Source organism: Rattus norvegicus, chromosome 5 (assembly GCF_036323735.1).
Source record: "Rattus norvegicus strain BN/NHsdMcwi chromosome 5, GRCr8, whole genome shotgun sequence".
In the NCBI taxonomy this organism is placed as follows: domain Eukaryota; kingdom Metazoa; phylum Chordata; class Mammalia; order Rodentia; family Muridae; genus Rattus; species Rattus norvegicus.
In genome coordinates, this window is record NC_086023.1 from 155,813,131 (window position 1) to 155,839,413 (window position 26,283).

The following is a 26,283-nucleotide window of genomic DNA, read 5'->3' on the forward strand; positions in this document are numbered from 1 at the left end:
TCCCTGTGTTCCTTTTGTTCCTTTGTTTTTGTTTCTCTGTGTAGCTCTGCTTGTCCTGGAACTCACTCTGTGGAGCAGGCTGGTCTTGAACTCTTGAAAGCTCCGCCTGCCTCTGCCTCCCAAGTGCTGGGATCAAAGGTGTGCACACCCTCCACAGCCCAGCCACATCTGTGTTCTCAACAAGCACACGTTAAACTGTATGAGAGCAGTGAGGGTAGGAGAATCATTCTAATGCCAGAACCTCAGCTCAGCACAGCATGCTCTCCTCTCCGCTGTGAATTCACATTTAATGTAAGGAAGGCCCGCCACAAAGATAAGTCACCCAGTCCACACCACACCGAGTGCCTGGTGGCCCTGAGGAACAGTCCCAGGCGTACCTTGCACCAGCTCTGCAGACACACCCGCTGTAGGAGAATGGTTTTTTCTGCTGGTCCCTGAACACAGTCGTGAACATATCATTGCCCTCAGCCTGGAGGGCATATTCCAAGTAACACTGGCCACCTTGGTCATAAAGCCCATTCCTGGCACGAGGGACAGGGATCACAAACTCATCCACTGTCTTTTCTTGGATCTCAGTGACGGAGGACAGGTCTAACCTCAGCCTATCTCATCTCCCTGCACAGCCATTCGTAGACTGAGGGCGGACGAAGGTGGGGACTGAGTGGCTTCCCCCTTGGTGGGGAGAACACTTGGTTCCAGTGTGTGCACATGGCTTTGGCTTGGAGACTGTCTTTAATGATAGCATCTTTTAAGCGTTAGACATTGAGAATGCATTTAGCCCAGGATGGGGCAAACTTGGCTGTGAGCCACACTGGCCACTTACAAACTAAACCTGGTTATTTTGCATTTCTAAGTGGTCGGGAAAAATGAGAAGAGTATAGTGACAAGTAAAGTTCAGTGTCATCCGTGTTTGTCCTTCTGCCTCGGTGACAGCTAAGTCATCACAACTACTTAATTTCCTGTACAGTTTACTGACTCCTGGTCTGGCCTGACGTCTGAGTTCTGCCCTAGAACTTAGATGGATGGGCATAGGTAGTGACTGTCTACCGCCTGAACTGTTGAAGGGTGCCCTTCCTGTTTGCTGAACCCAAGGCTTCCTCTGGCTGACCAGCCCCTCCCCCACTCCAGCTTGTTCTGACTCCCCCCACCCAGCCAAGCCACTTCCTTCAGCCTTCATACACCATGACATCACAACGCAGGTGCCCCTTAGTCGTTTAGTAATAGCGCAGCACAGCCATCATGGGGCTGCCCTCCAGGAAGAGAGGAGGAGGGCTGCCTGGCAGAGTGCCTCACACTCCAGGTTAGCCAGGAACAGCATCTGCAGCTTCGTCTCCACGCAGCTCTTCTCTCTCAGCCTGTCAGCCAGCAGAGTGGCTGCTGACTGCTGGAGGAGCCAGGCAATCATCTTGTCCAATTTCAGATTCTTCAGGGCTAGAAGATGCTCACCCCAGAGGCTTAAGTGCAGCACGTTGGCAGCTATGCGCGCAGACGGCCTCTGCAGAGCAATGGAAGGTGCAGTCAGAATGCTTGCAACAAGCGCTTAGTCCATACTGTGTGGCCGAGGGACTGTCACCTCAAGCCTGCCTCAATTGGATTCTTCCACCTATCTTCCCTCAGTTACCCGCTAACCAAGCCCAGGCCCTTGCCCATGTCGGCTTTGCTGGGACACCTTTGTCATGAAGGGGACCCATACACTGCTCTGGTCTCTAGCATTGGGGCAAGAGGCCTTTGCACCTGGTGTGAAGAGCAAGGGGTGTGAACAGTGAGGGTGTGAAGAGTGAAAGTGTAAACAGGAGTGGGAACAGTGAGGGGTGTGAACAGTGAGAGTGTAAACAGGAGTGGGAACAGTGAGGGGTGTGAACAGTGAGAGTGTAAACAGGAGTGGGAACAGTGAGGGTGTGAAGAGTGTGATGTGAACACAGTGTGAACAGTGAGTGGTGTAAACGGGTGTGAACAGCCAGGGGTGTGAACAGTGAGGGTATGAAGAGTAGGGTGTGAAGTGAGAGTGTGAACAGTGAGGGGTGTGAATAGTGCGTGTACACAGGAGTGGGAACAGTGAAGGTGTGAAGAGTGTGGTGTGAACACTGAGTGTGAGCAGTGAGTGGTGTAAACGGGTGTGAACAGCGAGGGGTGTGAACAGCGAGGGGTGTGAACAGCGAGGGGTGTAGAGGTTGCAGAAGAGCAGGCTGAGGTCTGGTCTGTCTCAGGTTTCTCTAAGGAGCCAAGGGAACCAGACCTGCCCTTGCAAGTTTGGCTCAGGCAGCCCGGCCTCTGGGCTCTGGCTGGGCTGAGAGCAGCGTTTCCTTCCATTGCTGCATCTTTGTTACACGTTTCTCAAAAACACATCCTTTCCTTTCCAGTCTTCTTTAAACAAAATGTTTTAGTTACATTTACATAGGGGGTGGTAGGCTGCAGAAGTTGGCTCTCTCCTTCTAGTGTGGGCCGTGGGGATCCAACTTGACAGCAAGTGCCCTTATCTGCTGAGCTATCTTGCTGGCCCTAAGGTGTTTTCATTATTGTTGGGTACATCCGATGTGGGGGTGGGGAGGTGTACGCTGTGGCACGTGTGTGTGGAGGTCAGAGGGTAACTTGCTGGGGTCAGCTCTCTCCTTTCGCCTTCATGTGCCTTCCAGGTTTTGAACTCAGGTGGTCAGGTGTGCCAAACCCCTTTACCTGCTGAGCCATCTCACCAGCCCGTCCTCCTAAGCAACTCCCAACATAACCTCAGCCAAGAGGCCTGGGCAACGCGGATAACATGGTGCTTGCCCAGATGCAAAAGCCCCATGAACAGGGAGTGAAAGGAACCCAAAGGACCCAAAGGCTACACTGGCCTCTGATTCAAGGGTTGCCGGTCAGCTTCATGCTCCTCTTTCTTCTTGGACCTACTCTGTTCTGTAGTTGACCTTCGCCTGTATATGACAGAGGCTCTGTTAGCACTGTAGAGCTTGCCTGAACTTAGCCCCGACTCAGACATGAACAGGGGCCCTCACCCAGAGTCCAAAGCTTGGACACAGCCTCACCTTGTTGGCCTCTCGCTGGAGCAGGGACCTCACCAGCTGTCTTGTTTCTGGAGGCACCGACTTGGGCATCTCGGGCAGCTGAGCTTCCTGGTAGCTGCGGCTCTCAAGGTGGGCACTGCCTTGGCCATAGAAGGGGTTGGCAAGGCCGAAGATTTCATAGGCGATGGCCCCCACAGCCCACGTGTCAGCCTTGCTGTAGTCAATTACTGCATGGGGGCCAGAATGGGCTGTGGACACCTACGGCAGGAAGGGAGAGGTCAGGCCCAGCACACCTAAGATGGGATCAATCTGAACCCAGAATGTTAATGCACCATGGGGAGGCGTGAAATCAAGAGGCATCTGGGACGGGGGTGGGGAGGTGGGGGTGGGGGAGTGGGACAGGATACTCCCTTGGGAACACTTGGGACGCGCCCCCTGCTGGCAGGACACAAACACAGCAGGACTCACCTCAGGGGCCATGAGGGAGCCATTGCCACCACGCTCTACACTGGAGCTGTTGAAAGGTAACTGCAGGCCAACACGCTCATCAGCCAGGCAGCAGCCAAAGTCGGAGATCACCAGCCAGGGGCAGCCATCTGCAGAGAGGTGGCCGAGCAGAGCAGCACGGTTTGCCCGTACTCCTGCCAGTCCCTCCCGGACCTCTCCAGATGCCACCCCAAGATATGGATGCACTAGTCTGTGTCCAGGAGCTCGGGCCAGCAAGGCCGGGATGGGAGTCTTCATGAGCAAGTTCACAGCTAGTCTGGTAACACGTACATGGAAATGCCCGGCCCAGGCACGGGACCAGGTAGGGGGCACAGGGTGTGACCCCATGTGGAAAGTGTTCCAGTTAACTAGGTATAGCCCAGAGACCGAAGGACCTCGCCCTTGGTTAAATGGTCCCCAAGAGTCTTTATTCTCTAGGAGCCTAACGTTAGAATGTGTAATGCCAATAATCTAATAATTGGTTCTTGGGAGATAAAGGTTCATGGAGAAAAAAATAGTTCACTTAGCTTTCTAGTGACATATTTAATTATTTTAAGTTTAACTATTTTTTAAAAAAAAGATTTGGGGGCTGGGGATTTAGCTCAGTGGTAGAGCACTTACCTAGGAAGCGCAAGGCCCTGGGTTCGGTCCCCAGCTCCGAAAAAAAAGAACAAAAAAAAAAAAAAAAAAAAGATTTGTTTTGGGGCTGGAGAGGTGGCTCAGTGGTTAAAAGCACTGACTGCTCTTCCAGAGGTCCTGAGTTCAAATCCCAGCAACCACATGGTGGCTCACAACCATCTGTAATGGGATCCGATGCCCTCTCCTGGTGTGTCTGAAGACAGTGATAGTGTACTCACATACATTAAATAAATAAAATTTAAAAAATATTTGTCTTATTTTTATCTATGTGTATATCTACTTTGTGTACATGGCCGGGGAGGCCAGAAGGCGTCAGATCCCCTGGAACTGGAGTTAGAGGCAGTTGTGAGTTTCCATGTGGGTGCTGAGAACCAAACTCAGGCCACCCGTCCAGAAGAGAGGAGAGCACTTAACCCCCGAGCCATCTCTCCAGCTCTGCAATCCGCTAGGACATCCTCGGGCTTCTCCGTGAACACTGCCGGTGATGGGAGAAGCCAGGGCTTTGTGTGGGCCGCTTTCCCTGAGCTACAACCTGCCTTCCTCTCACTGGTTCAAGAGGGACCACGGGACGGACGGTATTGTCCTGCCAGGGGCCACAGAGAAGACCCCAGAAACTGTAAGAGGGTTGTTGCCTCTCGCCCATGAGATGAAGGGTTCTCTCTTGAAGTAGAGACAAAGAAGGGAGTGTACGATATTCAAAGGGCTGGGGGATTGCTCAGTGGTTAGAGCCATGAGAACCTGTTTTAAATCCCCGGTGTCCATGTCAAAGCTATAACCTCAGCTCTAGGGGGATGGAGAGAGATACCGAGGGCTCAGTGACCAGCTAGTCTTCCTGAGACAGTGAGCTCCAGGTTCACTGAACGACCCTTTCTAAAAACATAAGGGAGAGAGAAGGGGAAAGGGGCCAGGCACCAAGCTGTGGTCCCCCACATATACACTTCACACATACACACACACCTGCCCTCAGGGTCTCCAGCACCCCCTCCATGGAGCATCTGGGTGTGTCTGGAGCACTGTGGGTCTGGCCAACATCTACCTGAGTCCCATTCCACAAGTATGTTGTCGGACTTGAGGTCTCGATGGGCAATGCCCTGCTGAACCAGGTGGTCCACGCCCTCCAGTAACTGCAAGGTCATCATGGTAGCCAGGCGGGAGCTGGGAGTTTGCTCTTCAAGGTACTGGCGCAGGGTACAGGGGTAGCTGGCAGGAGAGGACAGAATGTCTGGGGATCACAATTTCTGTGGCCTCCTTCACTCCTTCACTCCTCTTCTGGAGCTCTCGCTATCTTATTCCCAGTCATCCCTTCAGATCTCACCCCCCTCATCCCAAATCTCAGAAGCCATGACAGTGCTGCTCCCTAAGCTCCCCAACTCTTCAGATCCGGCTCTGAAGTTAGCTGGCACAGAAAGAAGCCATAGAGAGGGGAGCTACAAAGGTTACGGGAGCACTGAGCAGGAAACATATTCTGGATGACGGGGGTGATCGATCATTCTAACATAACTCTCCTACACACAGCCCTCACCTCTGCCTGCTGCCCTGTGCTCCAAGGACAGACCAGCTCCCATGGGATGGGAGAAGCTGCCTCACAATTCTTACTCCCCCACCACCCACTACCACTTACTTCTTCATAACGAGGAAGAGTGTGCGGCCGTGGCCCAGGCCTTCTGGGTAGTAGTGTGGGGGTAGCATGTCAGGATAGTCAGCCAGGGCCCCGGGCAGGAGGGGCACAGATGAAGTGAAGGCGCGGAAAACCCGGATGATGTTGGGGTGCGGGGCAAGCTGCTTGGGACCGTCTCTGGATCTTCTGTTGAGGCAAATGGAACAGCAGATGGGGCTCAGAGCCACTGTCAATAGTGTTCCTGCCCATGGAAACAGTACCACTAGGTGGCGCCTCATTCACACAGGCGTACCACTAGGTGGCGCTAGACGCATGCGCTGCTTTGCCAGAATTAGGACAACGTCTAGCATTCTGAACTGGACCTCTGGATGGCGTTCACCCTGCTCCCACGTGAGTCAGCCAACTGCATCATTAGCTGGTGTGAGATAATCTTCAGTCTTTCCCAAGTTTAACTTATCCACAAATCGCAAACCCTTCCAGGACATCATGCAACAACTGTGCAGCGTGTTCGATGTGGTGCTGAGTGCTGGGGATACAGACGACGCATTTGTTCTCAAAGAACTCATGATTGCTCTGGCGGCCAAAGGAGTGCTTACCTGTAAGTAACGGCTCCATACTCTCCATCCAAAGCCATGCGGCTTGCCGGGACCAGCTCCTGGCTCATTTTGCTTAAGATGGCTTCGCTGGAGGATCCTGCCTAAAACATAACCACAGGGCATTTTGATTACACAGATCTGTGGGATCTGAACCAAGACAGCTGCAACCTAGTTGACCGGTTTTGATCGTCAAGGTGAGGGAAACGCCTCTAAAGAGGCAAGCCCAAACCAGCTACTCCTGGAAACTGGAGGACGCTACCACTTGGAGCACACACACTTCCTGTTCCTCAGACGATACCCAAGCAACCCTGGGAAAGAACAGAGGCCAAGACCTCAGAGCCCATGATGCTTGCCACCAGGGATGTCTCTGGTCACCACCAGCGCAGAACTGACCAGAGGGAGGCGACAGTCAGCTTTGGATCATGCTGGGGTGTGGAGAAGAACACGGTTCCTCCCTGGCCAGGGAGGCCAGGCATGGAAGGAGTGAATGGTTTTATGGCTGACCTCAAGTGAAACAACCATCAGCTCAGAAATCTGTGGTTTGGGCAATTGCCACTCAGAGTGGTTTACAGAACAGAAGCCTGGGCACCATCAGAACTTGCAAAGAGATCTCAAGTTCCACCCTGACTGAATCCAAATCTGCCATGGGACCCGAGACCCTGGTGGATGGGGATATGTTACAGTTCAGGACCGACAGCTTCAGACTCTCACCTAAGACAGTAGAAGCCTAACCCACAGCCTTTCTCATGGAAAACCTGTGGAAGTCTCCCCCAGTCCTCAAAGACCATCCTTACCGAGATATTCCACATCATTTTGATGGCAAAGGGGAAGGCGGGGGCCCCTGGAGCCTGCTCCCCATCTGCTCCCTTTGAGACGACATCTGGGCCTTTTCCTAGAAGGCCAAGGTGTTTGGCCTTCTCCAGGTGCTGGGGCAGTGTGGGCATGGTGGCTTCATACACAGCGGCATTGCAGCCCTTGCCGATGGCCTGTCCTATCAGATAATCCTCCAGGCGGAAGCCCTGCCAACGTCGTGTGTCCAGTGGGTCAGACACTTGCTTGTTTTTCTGTGTAAAAATTGCCTGTGAGGGAGAAGAATGCATTGTTACGGGGGTGGGAGGGGTTCTAGTAAGGCCACCACATAGCACACACAAGAGGAGGGAGGCAGACTGAGGCAGGGACCTCACACAGCCTGCCTCTGCCTCACTGTCTAAGACAGTCTTTCTCACACATCCCCTTTCTTGATCAGAAGCAGCCTAAGGCAGACCCTGTGCCCGTGGCTTCCACTTACTGAAGATGGAAAAGAGTCTTTAGAAAGTGCAATTAAGGGCTGGAGAGGTGGCTCAGTGGTTAAGAGCACTGTCTGCTCTTCCAGAGTTCATGAGTTCAATTCCCAGCAACTACATGGTGGCTCATGACCATCACGACCATCTATAACTGGATCCAATATCCTATTTTACATTAAATAAATATCTTTTTTTTAAAAAAGTGCAATTAAAGCCCAAGCTGCTGGTACACGCCTGTAATCCCAGCACTCCGGAGGATCACAAGTTTGAACCCAGGCCCTATAGTAAGACCTTGTTTTGTTGTTGTTTGTTTTGTTTTGCTGTGTTTCTTTTTCAAGATAGGGTTTGTCTGTGTAGCCTTGGCTGTCTTAGAACTTGCTCTGTGGACCAGGCTGGCCTTGAACTCACAGAGATCTGCCTGCCTCTGCCTCCCAAGTGCTGGGATTAAAGGCGTGTGCTACCATGCCTGGCCTGAGGCCTTGTTTTTAACTACCAAACTAAGCAAGACAAGTGACTCCTATGGGCGTTTTCTTTCTTGCCATTCTATGAACAATCCCAAAAGCAGCCCCTCACACGGATTTGTTCAGGTCTGTGTAACGCCACGTTGGGCCCCGTGAGTGATGTATAGACAGGTGACATCACACAGGAGTATGCCCAGGTCCATTACAGAACCACCCTCTTATTGGGCTGGTATCTGCATTTGGATATTGGAACAGGACCTAGAACCCATTCCCCGTGGTCACTAGGGGACAGCTGTGGCTTGTCCTGAGCTTTGCCAGGCTGGGCTGCGCATGCCTATACTTGCTTGTTCTGGCGTCCTGGAGCCTTACCTACGCTAGGCAAGTGCTCTGTCCCTGAGCTACGCCCCATCTGCACATCTCTCTGTGCTTGCCCTGTTGCTGCCTCTCCCCGAGTCCCTTCACTATCTTTCCCCCAGGGCCCCAGTTGCATTCTTGCTGTGCCTGGCAAACCCTATTTTCTGAAGCCCAGCCTAGGTCATCCTTCCTCCATAACCAGCCCTGGGGATCAGCCTGTCACACATGCCTTCTGCAGTTCCTAAGGCACTGCGTCCCTAGAAGCAAAGCTCCTAACTGTTTAATACAGTGGAAATGGGTGTTCACTTGCCAATAGCTTCACAAACCTCAGGGATCGGGAGAGATATTTGCAGAGTAATCACCATCGACCAGGTATTGAGCACAAGATACTATACAGTGGTAGCAAAAGAAAAAAAATTCACAATTTAAATATAAATCTATTTAGCATAGTACACGACCCATGTAGTAAACTGCATGGGTCCATGGTTAGCTGCAGGTCAGGTCAGACTCAACTGTCACAATGTCACTACACTTGCATGTGTTCATGTGTGTGTGTGTGTGTGTGTGTGTGTGATTGTGGACCCAAAACACTTGCATGTGTGTGTGCATATGTGTATACATGTGTGTATGCATGTGTGTATACATATATGTATGCATATGTGTGTGCATATGTGTATGCATGTGTGTATACATGTGTGTGTGCATATGTGTATACGTGTGTATACATATGTGTATGCATATATGTGTGCATGTGTGTATGCATGTGTGTGCATATGTGTATACGTGTATTTATACATATGTGTATGCATATATGTATGCATGTGTGTATACATATGTGTGTGCATATGTGTATATATGTGTGTACATATGTGTATGCATATATGTGTGCATGTGTGTATACATATGTGTGTGCTTGTGTGCATGCATGTGTGTATGCATGTGTGTACATATGTGTATGCATGTGTGGATGCTTGTGCATGGGCATGTATGTGTACATTTGTGTGTGAGTCATGTATGTATGCATTTGTGTGTGACATATGTGTGAGTGCGTTTGTCTCTGATGCATGTGTGTGTACACACCTGTGCACAAGTGTGCAGCCTCACACAATCTCACTTCATGTGGTTTCATGTGATGACCACCCAGTCAAGACTCAGGGCTGCTCCATGGCCACAGATCCATATCTGTACCCCCTTGGTGCCGTCTCCAGACGCCCACATCAAGAGAGTTAGACATGAAATCCGTGCAGCTTGTAGCTTTCTCAGCCCGAGTTTCTACATTTAGCCTGCTGCCCAAGGTGCAGTCAGGTCCCGACCTGCATCTCTAAATAACACTAATGTTATTTAATGTTGCTTGTTAACTGCTGAGGAAGACTTCATATGGATACAGAAACCATGGCTTGGTTACTCTTCACTCTTGGTTGATGTTTTTGTTCTGAGGTATTTTGACTCATGTTATTACCATCATTCATATACCACACTGAATAGATTTATATTTAAATTGTAAATTTCTTTTTCTTTTGAGACAGGATCTCACTACATATATGTCTGGCTTGCCAGACACTTCCTACGTAGACCAGGTTCTCCTCAGACTCAGTGATCTGCCTGCCTCTGCCTCCCACAAGTGCTCAGACTAGAGAGGTATGGTCCACCATGCCTAGCATAAATTGTCAAATACAGATAGCATAAATTTGAACACTTCTGCAGTGTTAGGAACATTCATGTTGCTAAGCGACCACTATCATCAGCTAAGCGCTCTTTATCCTGCAAAACTCTAAGACTCTGTGCCTACTATGCAGCCACACGCCTTTCTTCCGCTTGTCTGTCTGCGCACGCGCAGAAGCCCGGCTCGCAGAACTAGAGCGCATGCACGGTCTTTAACATTCATCCGCGTGTAGCAGGTGCCAGAATTTCCTTCCGTTTCAAAGGCTGGCGAATACCCTGTATTGTATCTGCTCTGTTTATCCATTCACGCAAGGAAGGACACTGGGGTCACTTCTACCCCCTGGCTACTGTCAGTAAACTGCCTTGAGCTTCCGTGGATAAAGGTCCGTGTGCACTCTCCCTTACGCCAAATAGTCGTGCAGAAGGGGGGTTGCCAGGGAGAACGAGTCTGTTTTAACTCTTTGGAGGTTAGGGTTACCGTTTTCCACAGTAACTGCAGCACCCAGGGTTTTGTACGACTGTCCCCCCCCCAGCCCCCGATAGATGCTGATGACTTCAATGTGGCAAATTCCTATCTAATTTTGCATTACTTTCCATATGCAGTGACCACCAGCAATGAGAGCACCCGTTTCCTCACGGTGTCTGCTATTGCTCTTAATTTTAGGTTAGCTATTCTGTTAAGTGTGGGTGGATAGCTCATCTCGTTTTCCTGCGCATTTGTCAAATGGCCAGTGGCGTTGAAAATCATTTACCTGTCACCTGGACTCATCTTTTCCTATTTGTTTGTTTGCTTGCTTGCCTGAGGCAGGGTCTCCCTGCGTAGCTATGTAAGACACAGGAGCTGGATTCCAGTATCAGGAACGGGGAGGAGAGGAAACGCTTGTTTGGCCCTTCACCGACGGTTTTGAGGATGGTGCTTAATTAAGCCTCTGCCCCTCAGCCTTTACCCTGAAGGATGCAGGGGCTAGACTGACTCAGCAAGTGGTTCCAAACCCCAGGGAAAAGGCTGAGTTCTGACAGCCAATCACCAAGGACTTAAACCGCAGAGCTGGCTCCTTCCTGGGCTGCCTGCTAGTTTTAGATCTGCTGGCCCAGCATGAGCCAGGTCCTCAAAATAAGTTCCCTGCTCTAAATATACACAGCCTATTGTGTCCGTTTGTCTGGATGACCTTGACTAGACGACTTTGTGAGTAGAGAGAGTGCTATTTTAAGAGTTTAAAGGGCCCAAGAACTCCCATGTAACCAGTGATAACTCCACTCAGGTCATCTAAAACATGAGACCTTTTGTGTTCTCCTGAAGTTCCAGCTTCTCTGCGATTTCTGCTCAGCCTCTCTCCCACTGTGTGGCTAAACTGGAGTGGCAGTCTAGCTCAGCGGAGGGCACAAGCTTTTGAAGGGTGAATGTTGGTCACTACCTTTATCAACAGTGTGATTTTGAGTAAACCTTCTCAAAACCTCTCTTTCAAAATCTTTCTGTGAACTTGGATGACAATTACATCAAGGGATAAGAGTGTTAGGGTTTTTAGGAAACGTGTATTAAGCTTCGTGGCCCATACCAATAATGCCAGCACTTTGGAGATAGCTGTAGAAACGTCAGAAGTTCAAGGCCAACCTGAACTACATGTACAAATCAAGGACCAGTCCCCCTCTTATGCATCCCAAAAGAAAAGAAATTTACTCAAAGCCACTTGCCACAGTGCCACAGGGACTAATAATTAGCAGAACATCTTTTAAACCATACTGTTTGTAAAACGAATAGCAGCAAAGTGGTGGCTTATCAGGCCGTCAGTAATGGGAAATAGGCCAGCCTTAATGAACTGATCATTTCCAAGGAATGTATAGTCCAAGTCAAAGATAGACTTTAATCTTTGCCTTATCCCCTGACCTACCCCCCACACCGCCCCAAAGGTCTAGGCATATACTCATGACACGTGCCTAGACTCCGGACACTCAGTCCAGTCACGAGTGCCCCACCCCCTTGAATTGCCCAATCACGGCTCAGGGACCTGCCCTTCCCAATGCCTAAGTTCCTACCACTCTCTGGTTCACCCTCAGTCCCGCCCCCTACGCTAAGACTCGGAGGCTGCCCCAACAACTATCCAGCTAGCTCCGCCCCTGCTGTTCAATTGTGGCCCCGCCGCCACGCTCAGACTCCGCCCCGCCCACTCACCCTCCTAACTCCGCCTCCTCCTGGCCTAGGCCCCGCCCCGCCCCCAGCCCCGGCCCGGCCGGTCTGCCCTCAAGGATGCACTCTGGCTGCGTTCTGCCCCCGGCGCTCCCCGCCCAGCTCTGCTCTCACCTGGATCTCCTGACAGGCCGAGGCGGCCCTCCGGCTCTCCGCCTGCTTCTCCTCGATCAGCCCCAACCCCAGTCCGAAGGCCAGGAAGACTGCTCGGCCGCAAGGCCCTGCGCCGCCTCGGGCCCGCACCACGAACTGCCGCTGGATTCGCGCCGCCAGCCCAGCCACCGACTGGCGGAAGAAGCGGTAGCGGTCCGGGAGGGGGAGCCCGAGCGGACGCGGCTGTGCTCCCGGGCTTGAGACCCGGCCGGGACGCTCTCCGCGGCCCCAGGCCGCACCGGGGCCGGGCTTGCCCCAGCCTGACACCGGGCCCGGCTTGGGAGCGAAGCGCAGCAGCAGCGCCCGACCCAGCTGCAGGCCTCGGCCCAGTGCCTGTCGCACCGCCATGGTGGCGCGGCGACCGGAGCCAGCTGCCACCGCCACAAACGTCCGAAAAGCTGAGGACAACAACAAACTTCGGGGGCGGTGCCTATGCGCAAGCGCAGGGGGCGGTCCCCGGCAGTTCTCCTGCACAGCACGTGGGGGCGCAACCCGCTCTTCTCCGCATCCGCTGGGCCAGCCTGTTTGCACTTTGAACCCACGTGGAGGGGTAGCAAACAACGTCACTGGTCCTGGTTAAGATGAGAAGTTGAGCCAGGAAACTAATATTTGTTATCAGTCACCGATCCAGGCCCTTTACACCTATGAACTGGCTTAACTCTCTCACGAATGATTTGAGTGCCGATTTTGTAGATAAGAGAGTGTGGTGTTTCCAGATTGCATGCAGGTTTTGAAGTTGAGGTTGAAGTTCACACTGCCCTGGGCCTTGAGGCTATTGAGGGCCTTGACTCTTCTCTCCTACCCCCAAGTGCTCTCATGCTCCTGTACAGACAGGTTCGAGGTTCCAGGTTTAGATCTTGGAGGGAAATCTTGACCAAATTCCATAATTTATGCATTGGTGAGTTCAGGAGCTGAGGTCTGAGACACTAGAAAACTTAACCAGAAGTCACACAGATGCTTAATAAATCCCTATTACTTGAATTTATTGTTAGGAATAGCTAGCTGATAATGTTATTAATCCGGTTATTATTTCTACTTTTATTTTATTTGAGATAGGGCCTTGCATGGCCCTAGTTGCCCCGGAATTCTTCATGTAGACTAGGCTGGCCTTCTGGAGTGTAGGGATTACAGGTATAGGCCACCACGTCAGGCTGAACATTCTTTTCCTTGTCTCTCATTTAAATATAACTGTGCATGTAAAAATCACATAATCCCAAATACTGGTCATACAGTATAATTTTATTTTTTCAAAGCCTTTTTATTAATGATGGTTCTTAAACACTTTAACCTCCCTTTTAGCCCACCACCCAGCAGAGGTCGTAGAAAAGAAAGGATGGGGGGTGGGGAAGTGGACCTGTTTAGAACGGTTCTTTGGAGCAACTCCCATCTGTGCTGTCTGGAAATCGGCAGTTCAGTTCACAGGTCAGCAGCAGCAGCCTTAGCCTCAGCGTCAGTCAGCAGGAGGGACTAGGAAGGAACACCAGGAGTTCTCAGCTGTGCCTCTCTCAGGGAAGCAAAGATCAGTGAAGACCTGAGACCAACAACCATTGCACAGCTAGCTCCGAAGCTCTATAAGGTAGCTCAGTCTCCATCAATGGAGTCCTTGTTAGTGAAGTCCTATTTATACTCGCTCCAAACATCACAAGTCTTCCCTCAGCATGTATGTCTGTCTCAGCCGACATCCCTCTGCTAATCAGCCTGAGTCCCAGGAAGCTTCCAGTGTCACTAGTCATCAGCAAGTAGCCATTATATATTTTCTCCTGAACTCTCTTATCTCCCGCTCCGCATGTGTGTGTCCAGTAGAAGATAGACGTTATTGCAAAAGAAAGCATTCTTGGGATGTGAGAAGAGACGGCCGCCAAAGACAGCAGTGACCACGATCCGTTAATTTACTTTTTAAACTTTTTAAAACTTTTTAAAAACACAGTCTCATTATGTAGCTCCGTCTGGCCTGGAACTTGCTACGTAGAGCAGAGTGGCCTCGAACCCACAAAGATACACCTGTATCTCTCTGCCTTCTGAGTGCTGGAATTACAGGTGTGTGCCGCCACACCCAGCAAAGTTTGGGGGACCATATGAGTAATATCTCTCTCTCTCTCTCTCTCTCTCTCTCTCTTTCTCTCTGCTGTGAATTGAGGTCAAGGCTCTTTCAATATATATGTATTGAAATATATATATATATATTATATATTTAATAGAATCTCACTCTGTAGCTTAGGTGGTCTGGAACTCTCTATGGACAGAAGGCTGGCCCAAAACTAGAGAGATCTTTCTTTTTTTTGGGGGGGGGGAAGGGGGAGGGTTACTCTGTGTAACCCCGGCTGTCCTAAACCATCTCTGTAGACTGACTGGCCTTGAACTCATAAAGATTTGTCTGCCTCTGGGATTAAAAGCACGCACCACCACTGCCAATCCTGAGTATATCAATGAACATTTTGTGGTGAGTATTTTGAGACAGGGTCCCATGTAGCCCAACCTACCTGGAACTCATTACATCCCTGAGGATGAATTTGGACCTCTAGCTCCTCCCACCTCCACCTCCCCAGTGCTGGGATTTACATATGCTCCGCCACACCCAGTCTCAGTGTATTGTGCGGCTGGTTGAATGCCAGGTTTCATTCCTGGTAGGCTGGCTGTCTACCCACTAAGCTCCATTCCCAGCAGGGTGTACTCTCTAATCTGTAACATGATCCTTTAGCAAGAGGCTTGTGATGAGGAATCTGGAGGGCAGGAGCGAGTTTGCTGTAAGCCTCAGGATTTGTTCTAAACTTCAGGCAGTCTCAGAAGACTGGGATGCATAGCCAGTCTGCTGGAAATGAAATCTCCAGACTGACGTTAATTAACCCGCTGCCGTAAATAGGATGTGTCAGCGTCTTTTTTTCTGCAGAAAAGCCTTAGTTGTTTCTGACAGGTCTGAGCCCATCACAGCATGGAGCCTGGTTCCTGGGCAGACATCTTGCAGAAAGGGCAGAGCAGGTCTGCACACTGGAGCCTCTGGCAGAGACTGAGGTCCTCTGTGTGCTCCACCTGTCATCTGACAGGGGTCAAGGAGATACCTTTCTCTCCATCCCTTCCCACCCCTCTTCTTCTACCTTTTTCCTTAATTTATGAGGATGTATGTGTTCCCGTGTGCACACATGTGCATGTAGAGACCAGAGGTCAGCATCAGGTGTCTTCCTGGTTGCTGCCCTCATTGATTTACTTATTTGTTTGTTTGTTTTTGAAACATGGTTCCTCACTGAACTTGAAGTACACCCATTTGCCTGTAGTGATTGACCAGTGAGCTCTGGGGCTGTGCCTGTCCCTACCCCATCACTACCAGTGCTGGGTTTACAGACATCCACTGTTGCACCCAGCTTTATGTGGGCATTGGGGATTTGAACTCAAGTCCTCATGCTTGTGCAGCAAATACTTTACTCAACAAGCTGTCTCCCCAGCCCCCATCTGTCCTATGAGGGAAACCTTTCTGTGACACCAAGAGTCTCAGAGTCGCCCTACACTGTCTCCCAGCTTGGCACTGTTACTCGCGAAGGTCAAAGTGGGGACATGGGATAATGGCCTTCTGCTGAGAATCCCACTCACACTGCAGGTTTCATATTCCACACGAGAGAACCCTACATCCACAGCACATTAGACGGCAGCCATGTTCCAGATAAGCTTTGATCTGCTCAGAAGCAAGAATGGAAAGACAGAAAGGGTGCTGGAGAGGCCACAGGACCCATCTCAGCTCTACGTCCCTGCCATGGGCATCCTTGTGTCTGAAGTCCTCTCCCCCCCAGGCACACAGACAACATCAGAGTTTTGGTAAAGTACATAATATTCCTAAGAAGCATCGTTTAACCTTCTCCCAAAGGACGTGAGGAGAAAAGCTGACGCTGATGTGGCTGGAGAAGGGGAGAGTTGAGAACAGAGGCTTTGAGTGCGTTTGTCCTTTCCTTTCTGGACAGCGTCTCTTGGCACCGGCTCACTGCTCTGTCTCCTCCTGACAGAGACAGACACATTTTCCCAAAGCAGCAATGTCCTCTAACCACAGCCCTTTTCAGAAACTGAATGCCAGCAGAGCCGGGAAGGGGGTGTGGGGAGGGGGGGAGTGGAGGGGGGTGGGGGCGAAGGGGGAGGGTACTGGCTGCTGCAACTGTTGACAGAGCGAGGCGGCGACGGCCAGGTCAAAATCCTGCCCCCTAAACTCCTTGACTGGAGTTTACCATCAGAACACAGTGGACAGAGAGTGCCATTTCAACGGGATAAAGGAAGCATCACCGTGGTGCCTGGGCCAAAAGGGACGGAAACATGACGAACAGTGGAACAGCGAGACAGCACATCGAGACGTTCAGCCACGTGTGGCTTGTGCTGTTTGTTTTGTGCTGCTCTGTAGTGACCACTCACAGAGAAAACACAACTGTGTTACCTACTGTAGGGGCTCCCACCCCCAGGCCCTAGGACAATGTCCATGCTCCTTGGCCGGTCACAGAACATTTTTCACTCTTCATCCCAGCATCTCTCTGTCCCCTGTCCTTTCCTTTAGAGCCCAGCAATACGGGGGGGTGGGGGTGGGGGTGGGGGTGGGGTGGGTCACCTGCTGGTCTCAGTCACCTTGCTCATCCCAATGGTCAGCTCTAACTAAGGCCCAGAGAGCCCTCCCTGGCTTTTCCCAGAATGGACTAGAAGCTCTTTCTCTCTCTCTCTCTCTCTCTGTGTAGCTAGTGAGTTCTTTAAGAAGGGGATGTCATGTTCGAACCTAGCTTCCCCAGCACCTAACACAAAGCTTTCTGGGTCTCCAGTCCTTGTCTGAAAGTCTTCTGGGAATGTAAGCCTGCAGTAGCCTTTCTCTACTAAGACATGAGCAGTCTCTCTCTCTCTCTCTCTCTCTCTCTCTCTCTCTCTCTCTCTCTCCCTCCCTCCCTCCCTCCCTCCCTCCTTGTCCCTCCCTCCCTCCATTCTCTCTCCCTTCCCACAGCAACTTCCCTGGACTCCTTCCTTGGGTTGGGGCAGGTGAACTCTCTCTCTAAGCCGCTTCCCAACAAACCTGCATTTAATATATTCTAACCTGGCTTGAATTGGCTCATTTCACCAATGGAGAAATAATTTATCAATCCCAGGGATTGAACTCTGGTCCTCTAGGCTTGCGGGCAGCTGCTCTTACCCACTGAGCCATCTCCCTGAGGCTTTGAAGTCTTACGTTTCTGGGAAGAGCCCAACACACTGACTTCCCATGATGATGTGGGATGTGACCTGGTAAAAGAGCCAAGAAGAGTCTGAGCGAGGTTCAAACGGGGGCTCCGCCGGGGCGGAGTCTAAGCTGCCTGGTGGGTTCAGAAGACGTGGGAACGCAAGCAGACGATGTCCAGTTTACCTTACCCTATCGGAGCTCTAGTGCTATGTCTGCTGTTTCTCCATGCCTTGTTCACAGGGAGGGCCACCCTGGCCTGTGTGTTGTAGTGAGGCCCTGGCTGGTGGAAGGGAAAAGGAATTTGGTTCCACACCCAGAAGTGCGGATCCATGGGCCGCCTGACTGGTTTGCAAGACTGGGTCTCTCACATGCCACATAAGCATCCCGCCTCTCAGCTGCACCCCCATCCCTTCTCTTTACAAAAAAATTATATCTATGTATAGATATATAGAGATAGGTAGATAGTGTGTATGTGTATTTGTATATATGTACCTTTACAAATACATAAATATATTTCAAAAAAAAAAAAAAAAAAAGACATGAGCAAGTGCAGCCATCCCTTGTCCCAAGTCTCCCCAAGCTGAGCCTCCAGCCCAGAGGCAGTGACATTTTACCTTTATGCTAATTACCCATCCCCCTCCCCCGCCCAATCTCTGATGCTTCTCCTCAAGCCCATGTTTTCCCCTTGAGACAGAGCCCATGCAGACCTCACAGGTATACTTAGTGGAGGGTGACTTTGAACTTCTGATCATCCTGCTTCTACATCTCCAGTGCCGAGGAGAATCAGGCATCACCACAGCTGGGTTTCGTGGCTCTGAGGATGGAATCCAGAGCTGGCGCTCATAGTAATCGCTCTACTGACAAGCCACACCTCTCTTCCTGGAATTCTTGATTTAGAAGAGGAAGCTGTTTCAGGTGCAAAGGTGGCCATGCCCCAGCCTCCCTGCCTTGGCCCTGATGGTGTCCTTGGGAGTCAGGCCGGACTCCAGCACAGGACCTGCCATGTTTGCTTCTTCTGACCCTCCCGAGGTCAATATTCTATTCTCATCTCTCTTCCTCTTCCTTGCCCACGTACATCTTCAACACCTGTATTTTTAGAATGCCCAGGACCTGGTATTTATGGCCCTGTGTGAGCAAAAAAGGAATGGGCTCCACTTCAGGAACATGCTTCTGGAACAGAACATGTGGAAAGCCGTTGGATGTGTGATTCATCTTCGCTGTCAACTTGACTGGGTTTGGAAGCACCTAGGAGACAGGTGAAGCTCGCCTCTAGGTGTCCATGAAGGTGTGTCTAGAGTGGATGAAGGGAGGAGAGAAGATTCACCTTGAACTTGAGTGACACCTTGGGCTCGGGGCTTGGCAGGAAGGAGAAAGCCGGCTGAGCAAGCAGGAGGAGCTCAGTCTGTCTCTGCTTCCTCACCACCACAATGTGACCCGCTCAGCCTCACTAGGTTCTCCTCAGCACACAGTGCTCGACCTCTGAGATCAGGAGCTAACACATCCTTTCTCCTTTAGGTTGTCACCACACGTTTCTGTCACAGTGACTTGGAAGTACACAGTCTGATGCCCACAGAGATTCTGCCGTCTGTGCCGCTCAGCTCCTCTCTCTTGCTTATTCTGAGAGAACCCCGCTGACATGCTCTGAACTGCCCTGTGAGAACAAGGAACCCAGTCCCAACAGCAGCTGGCCGTGAGGAACCAACTCCTGTCGTCATCAGCTGTGTACATCAGCTGTGCAGAAGACCTCCCCTCTCAGCTTCTCAGATGAGACGATCTCCCAGGCTCTCGCCTTCTCTGAAGGCTTTCAAGAGGGCGGAGGATCCTGGCTCAGAGGAATGGAGACAATTATACACCTGCCGTCCCAAGCTTCTACATGGAGGAGTGATTTTCATGGCGTGGTAGGGAGCTGATACTTACAGTTTTGACATTTCACACATGCTAGGTGAGTCCTCTACCACTGAGCTATGCCCCCAGCTCTTAAAACAAACAAACAAAACCCTTTTTAAAATTTATTCATTTTATGTATATGAATGTACACCATCACTGTCTTCAGACACCAGAAGAAGGCATTGGGTCCCGTTACAGATGGTTGTAAGCCACCATGTGGTTGCTGGGAATTGAACTCATGCTCTTTAACTGCTGAGCCATTTCTTCAGTCGCCCCCCCCCCCCTTTTTTTTAAAGACAGGATTTCTCCATGTAACAGACCTGTGGCTGTCCTGGAACTCCCTGTGTATACCAGACTGACCTCAAACTGACAGAGATCCTCCTGCCTCTGCCTCCCAAGTACTGGGATTAAAGACCTGTGCCACCATGGCCAGCTATTTATTGTTTCTTGAGACAGGGCTTCTCTGTGTGGCCCTGGCTGTCCTGGACTCACTGTGTCTTGGAACTCACTCTGTAGACCAGGCTGGCCTCAAATTGACAGAGATCCACGTGCCTCATTTTTTTATGTTATTTATTTTGATTTCTGTATATATGTGTGTTCCTGTGTGACATGTGTGCATCACGTGTGTATAGACGCCTGTGAAGGCCAGGAAATTGCGTAGGATCCCCAGGATCTGGAGTTAGAGGCAGTTGGAGTTGTTTAATGTAGGTGCTGGGAAGTGAGCCTCAGTCCTCTCCAAGAGCAGCAAATGCTAAATGCTTCCAATCACTGAGCCAACTCTTTAGCCTCAACCTTTCCTTTTTAGACCAGATCTTACTAAATTGCCCAGGCTGGCTCTCAATCACAAGTAACGCACACTGGCCTTGAACTCACATTCCTCCTGCCTTAACCTCCAGATAGCTGAGATTTCAGGCCTACGCTATTACACCCAGCTACCTGTTTCATGAACAGCAGCTTTCATCGGAGACACAGGCACTGTGCACCACTAATGTCAGAGTGCTAATGTCTATCGTTTTAACCTTGTTTTACAGAGGAAATCCTCGAGTATCAGGGGACCGAAGGAGGCAACAGCAGTGGCTGGCAAGAGCACAGGAGGCTCTCCTATGCTTCTGTTTATTCCCATCGGGATCTAGGTCCGTGCCTTAGGGTTCTGACGACACAGACACCCCGAATGACAGAGCAGGCGGGGCTCTGGAAACCCCACTTGTCAGCCTGTGTGCTGCACAGTCAATGGACAGTAAACCTCCTGTGGTTTTAACAGCCCAGCCTCTCTTGAGCCAAGAACTAGGGGAGACTGTTCAGCTAATTTCTAGAAGCTTCTGTCGAGTAACGTCTGCCCCTGCCTGCTCCTTGTTCTGTGCTTGTGCCTTGTTTTTACCCTCCCCAGACCTCTAATGATTCATGGGAAAATCTTTTGTATGCTTCTAGCAGGAAGACTTGTCTTGGTCCTCCTTAAGCCCTGGCTGAAATAAGCCCCTGTCTTCTCTGGGGAGCTCTGTGCTATCTGTCCCCTGACATTGCCTTTCTCTGAGCTGACATGAGACACCATAATCTTAACTCTCACCTCCCCACCAGGCGTTTGTGAAAGAAGGGGCCTCGTTTTTCCCCATGCTGTGTCCCAGCATTGGCACAGAGCTGTTTATATATACTGTGGAGAGCTACTGGTGTTACTTCAAGAACGTCGGCAAGAGGGCTGGAGAGATGGCTCAGCAGTTAAGAGCACTGACTGGTCTTCCAGAGGTCCTGAGTTCAAATCCCAGCAACCACATGGTGGCTCACAACCATCTGTAAAGGGATCCGATGCCCTCTTCAGGTCTGAAGACAGCTACAGTGTACTTGTATACATAAAATAAATAAATCTTAAAAAAAAAAAAAGAATATCGGCAAGAATATTTGGCATTGGGCTAGGCCAAGGAAGCAGGCTCAAGATAAATACAGCTGAGAAATGTGTTCCTTGTATCTTGATTATCTTGATGAATCCCTACAAACAGCGACCATGGGACTTCGTTTATTGCTTTGTTTGTTCCTTGACTATTTTGTGTAGGTTTCATTTGTTCCTTGGCCTAGAACTGACCCTATTCTTTTTGCCTGTGTTTAGAATAGTACAAAAGCAGTTGGGGGAAAAAATAAACTTGCTTCAGCACTTGCTGGAGTCATGTTATAGTGTTGTCAAATTTTCTTTTCTTTCTCTAATCCTCACTCCCTTCCTCGAGACTCTGTTGACTGAGTGGCTTGGTCAATGTACCTAGCATGCACAAAATCATGGCACCCCCTAAAACTGAGCACCATAGTGTATGCTTGGAGTCACAGCACCTGGGAGGGGAGGCAAGAGGACGAGAGGTTCAAGGTCGTCTTTGACTGCACAGTGAGTTTGAGTCCAGCCTGAGTTATATGAGAGCCTGTGAGAGAGAGGGGGAGAGGGAGGGGAGGGGGGGAAGGAGAGGGAGAGGGGAAGAAGAGGAGGAAGAGGAGGAAGAGGAGGAGGAAGATGATGAAGAAGAAGAAGAATGAAATTGGTTGTAAGACTATTTCTTTTTTTTTTAATAAAAAAATTGTATTTACTTAGAAGCATTCAGAATGTCAACAAAACAGCCGCCATTTTTTTGCAATTACAGAGTGGTATTCAGTTAACAGAACAACAATTACCTTCATATAAGCTGCATCAGAGACAACTGAAGATGGAAAAAAAAAAAAGAAAAAGAAAACCAAAAGAAAAAAAAAACAAAACAAAAACAAAAAAAGAAAGAAACCAAAAACCAAATTACTGTCCCCATATATAACTAATTTGTGCTGTGCACCAACAAGAACCTGCTTTAATTTCCATGCCAATTTACAACCCCCAGACTGTACCAGGCAAGGTTAGTGGCTATTGAAAATACCACCAGGACAGGGCTGGCTAAAGTCACATTCGGTAGTGTGTTAATTATACAAAAAAAGACACTGTACAGTTTAAAAACAAATCTTACACAGCCTTACATTTCAATTTTTTTTGCTTTAAAAGGAGTGAGTTTTGTGCAGGGGGGTTAAACGCTTTATAGACAAGAAAAAAACTGCGCTAGAACCAACTTATTCATCATCATCATCTTCTTCATCCTTGTCTTCCTCTTCTTCCTCCTCTTCCTCATCCTCTTCATCCTCCTCATCGTCTTCCTCTTCCTTCTTTTTCTTGCTCTTCTCAGCCTTGACCACCCCCTTTTTCGCTGCATCAGGTTTTCCTTTAGCTCTGTAGGCAGCGATATCCCTCTCATACTTCTCCTTTGAAAGAGTAGTCAGTGCTCTTAACCGCTGAGCCATCTCTCCAGTTCAGTCCATTATTGTCATGGCAGGAAGCATGGCAGTATGCAGGCAGGCATGGTACTGAAGGTGCCAAGAGTTCTATATCTTGATCCACAGGCATCAAGGAAAGATCATGCCACAGCCACTCTGGGCGTAGTTTGAGGGTAGGAGACCTCAAAGCCCACCCCCAGAGTGACACACTTCCTCAACAATACCATACCTACTCCAACAAGGCCACATCTCCTAATAGTGTCACTCCCTATGGACCAAGTATTCAAATGCATGAGTCTATGGGGGCCAAATGTATTCAAATCACCACAGCACGTCTACAGGGCATTTATTGATTAACGATTGCTGTGGGAGGGCCAGCCCTGGGCAGGTCAATCCTGGGCTGTACAAGAAAGCAGACTGAGCAAGTTCCTGCTTGAGCCCTGGTTTCCCTCAGTGATAGACGTGATGTGGAAGTGTAAGGTGAAACAACCCCGCCCTCCCCAAGCTGCCTTTGGTCCTGGTGGTCTATCAGAGCAATAGAAACCCTAAGACACTGAGATTACAGGCATGCACCACCATATGTGGTTTAAATATGGGGGTTTTAATATTGCATGAGTTCATTCAGTCCATCACAAACAGTGCCTTTTATAGATGAGGAGACTAAGTCTCAGAATAAAGAAATAGTTTGCCTCAAACCACATGACCTGAATGTTAACTCCAAAACACAAACTTACTTTAAAACTTTTTTTTGATGTGTGTGTATGTGTGTGTGTGTGTGTGTGTGTGTGTGTGTGTGGTGTATGTGTGTGTGTGTGTGGTGTGTATATGTGTAGAGTGTGTATGGTGTGTGTGGTATGTATATGGTGTGTTATGTATGGAGTGTGTGTGTGGTGTGTGTGTGTATGTGTGTGTGGTGTGTATATGCTATATTATGTGTGGAGTGTGTGGTGTGGTATGTGTGTGTGTGTGTGTGTGTGTGTGTGCGCACACACACACGTGCAGCTGTGCTTGTGCCACAGTGTGATGTGGAGGTCAGAGGGCAACCTTGTGGATTGATTCTCCCATATGGATGCTAGGGGCCAACCTCAGGTCATCAGGCTTGGTGGCAAGTACCCTTACCCACTAAACCATCTTGCCAGTACCAAAGTACGGAATCTATTTTTTTTTAAGACAGGGTTTCTCTGTGTGGATCCCTGGCTGTCCTGGAACTCACTCTATAGACCAGGCTGGCCTTGAACTCAGAGATCTGCCTGCCTCTGTCTCCCAAGTGCTGGGATCAAGGATGTGCACCACCATTACCCAGTTAACTATTTTTTCCCCCAAAGAACAGGAAGTACAGACTTTTGTGGTTCTGTGTTTTGCAGTGTTGGAACACTGCCGAGGTGCAGCTTGGGTTGGCTAAACGCAGAGGCGCTAGGCTACATTTCTTTCTTGCTGCTCCGTACCGGGCTTGTGGAAGTCAACATGCTACTCAGGGGAGGCCAAACAAAGCCTAAAATAAGAGCCCCAGCCTATGTTTCTCTGGGTGAGAATGGGCGCCGGCTGGGACAGAGGCCGTGCTTCTTAAATTTCTGTGCACCCAGATGCAGATGGGAAACTTGAAGAGTTCAGAACTGGGCTCACATCCTCCTGCGTGCCCAGACTCCACTGGGGACCAGGAGGAGTTGGGAAGAGGGGCAGGGGCTGAGATGACCCCAGGATGGGGGGAATCTGACTTAGCTTGGGGTGAGTGCCAGGAGTGCGGAGAGCCCCTCCCCCAACAGCAGTCCTTGATGAAGGAGACAATACTCGCTTGTCCAGTTTACTCATAGTGGGGAAGCTCATTGGCTAAACCCTCGGGGGACCCATCTAGACACCTCATTAGCATGGATAACTCTGGGTTTCTACATTACGTGACCAGTCGTCATGGTCCTCTTAAGTGGGTGTTGTGGTCACGTGTTCCAGGACAGGAACCCGGACGGAAGCAGATGTAAACGCCTATCATTCTCAGTTATGAGAATTGCTGGTGTTCCTGAATCTGCTCGACCTTACCAGTTCTTCTGTCTGGTGGCACAGTTCCACGTGCCCCACAACATATAGCAGTCATTGACTTAATAATTAAGACTTAAAAGCACAAAGATGTAAAACAAACCAACAAACCCCCAAACATTTGTATTCCCAGTGAGCAGGGCTTTGGTAGATGTTGACGTTTTTTGCTCATTTTCCTTCAGGTTCCTCTTTTCAAACTTCTCCCCTCCCGTTGGGACCATGCTGCAGAGTCCCCAAGGCTCCCGAGCTGTTTTGTGCTTTGTTCTGCTTTAACGGAAGGAACCTAGGGCCTCTGCACAGGCCAGGCAAGGGCTCTCGCAATCTCCAGTCTCAAAGTTTTTAACCACAGGCAGAGTGGAAGTCTTCACTTTACAGTTTAGGATAGTTTTGCTCTGTCTCTGTCCCTCTCAGGGTGTGTGTGTGGTGTGTGTGTGTGTGTGTGCGTGTGTGTGTGTGTGTGTGTGTGTGCGTGTGTGTCTGTGTATGTGCATGTGTGTGTGTGCCTGTGTGTGTGTATGTGCATGTGCGTGAGTGTGTGTGCATGCATACATGTGTGTGCGCGCGCGCGTGTGTGCCTGTGTGAGTGTGTGCATGTGTGTGTTTGCACACGTGAGCACGTGTGCAAACGCACATGTATGTATTTTTTTTTTTTTTTGGTTCTTTTTTTCGGAGCTGGGGACCGAACCCAGGGCCTTGCACTTCCTAGGTAAGCGCTCTACCACTGAGCTAAATCCCCAGCCCCACATGTATGTATTTATAATGCATAAAACAGCTTGTCTCTCCCTGGTCAATGCATGCCTGTGCACCAAGTCTCACCCCCTTTCCCCCACTGAGCATTCCTCGAGGGCAGGCTCTGTTTCTTCTCCATCATTCTCTCTGCTGCATCCTGCACATTTGACAGGTGAAGGACACTCAGGAAACAGTCACGGCTGTGGTGGAATGGGGGGAAAAGCACTCAGAATCAGAGCTGACACACGCCCGCCTCTGCCACCTGCTAGCTGTTTGACCTTGGGCAAGCGATTTAACCTGTCTGAACTTTGATGTGTTTATTGATAAAAAGAAAGCAAACCACTTGCGGTTTGCTAAGTGAGGCTGCAGTGAGCGTTCAGACGTCAAAAACCACAGCAGAGCGCACAGTGTCCGGGTCACCATGGACTCAAGGGACCTGGACCTTTCTTTACTCCTTTTGTTGAGAGTCATCCAGGGTCTTGATATGTCACCTTGGCTGGCTTGACACTCCCTATGTAAACCCAGGTGGTCTTGACCTCACAGAGATCTGCCTGTCTCTGCCTCCTGAGTGCTGGGATCAGAGGTGTGCGCCACCATACCCGGTGGGACCTGGATTCTAAGCAGACGTGGCTGTCATAAGCTGTCAGCTACTCTGCCCCCTCATCTGGAAACAGGGGTGGCAGCCAGCTCCCAGAACCACTGAGCACCGAAAACCAAAAACACAAAAGTGTGCGACACACACTTAGTGGGTCCTGAGAGCAATCTT

The 26,283-nt window shown here is 50.1% G+C and overlaps 1 protein-coding gene across 1 annotated transcript; it reads right to left on the reverse strand.

Annotated features, from left to right (window-relative positions):
• Positions 1-707: 707 nt before the first annotated feature.
• On the reverse strand, positions 708-12,820 carry Pink1 (PTEN induced kinase 1). Its single transcript, NM_001106694.1, has 4 exons — positions 12,398-12,820; positions 7,133-7,417; positions 6,392-6,439; positions 708-1,097 (listed from the first exon to the last, which is right to left on the reverse strand). The coding sequence occupies exons 1-4, from the start codon at positions 12,782-12,784 to the stop codon at positions 1,044-1,046; spliced, it is 774 nt and encodes a 257-aa protein (NP_001100164.1). The 5' UTR covers positions 12,785-12,820; the 3' UTR covers positions 708-1,043.
• Between the last annotated feature and the right edge of the window lie 13,463 nt (positions 12,821-26,283).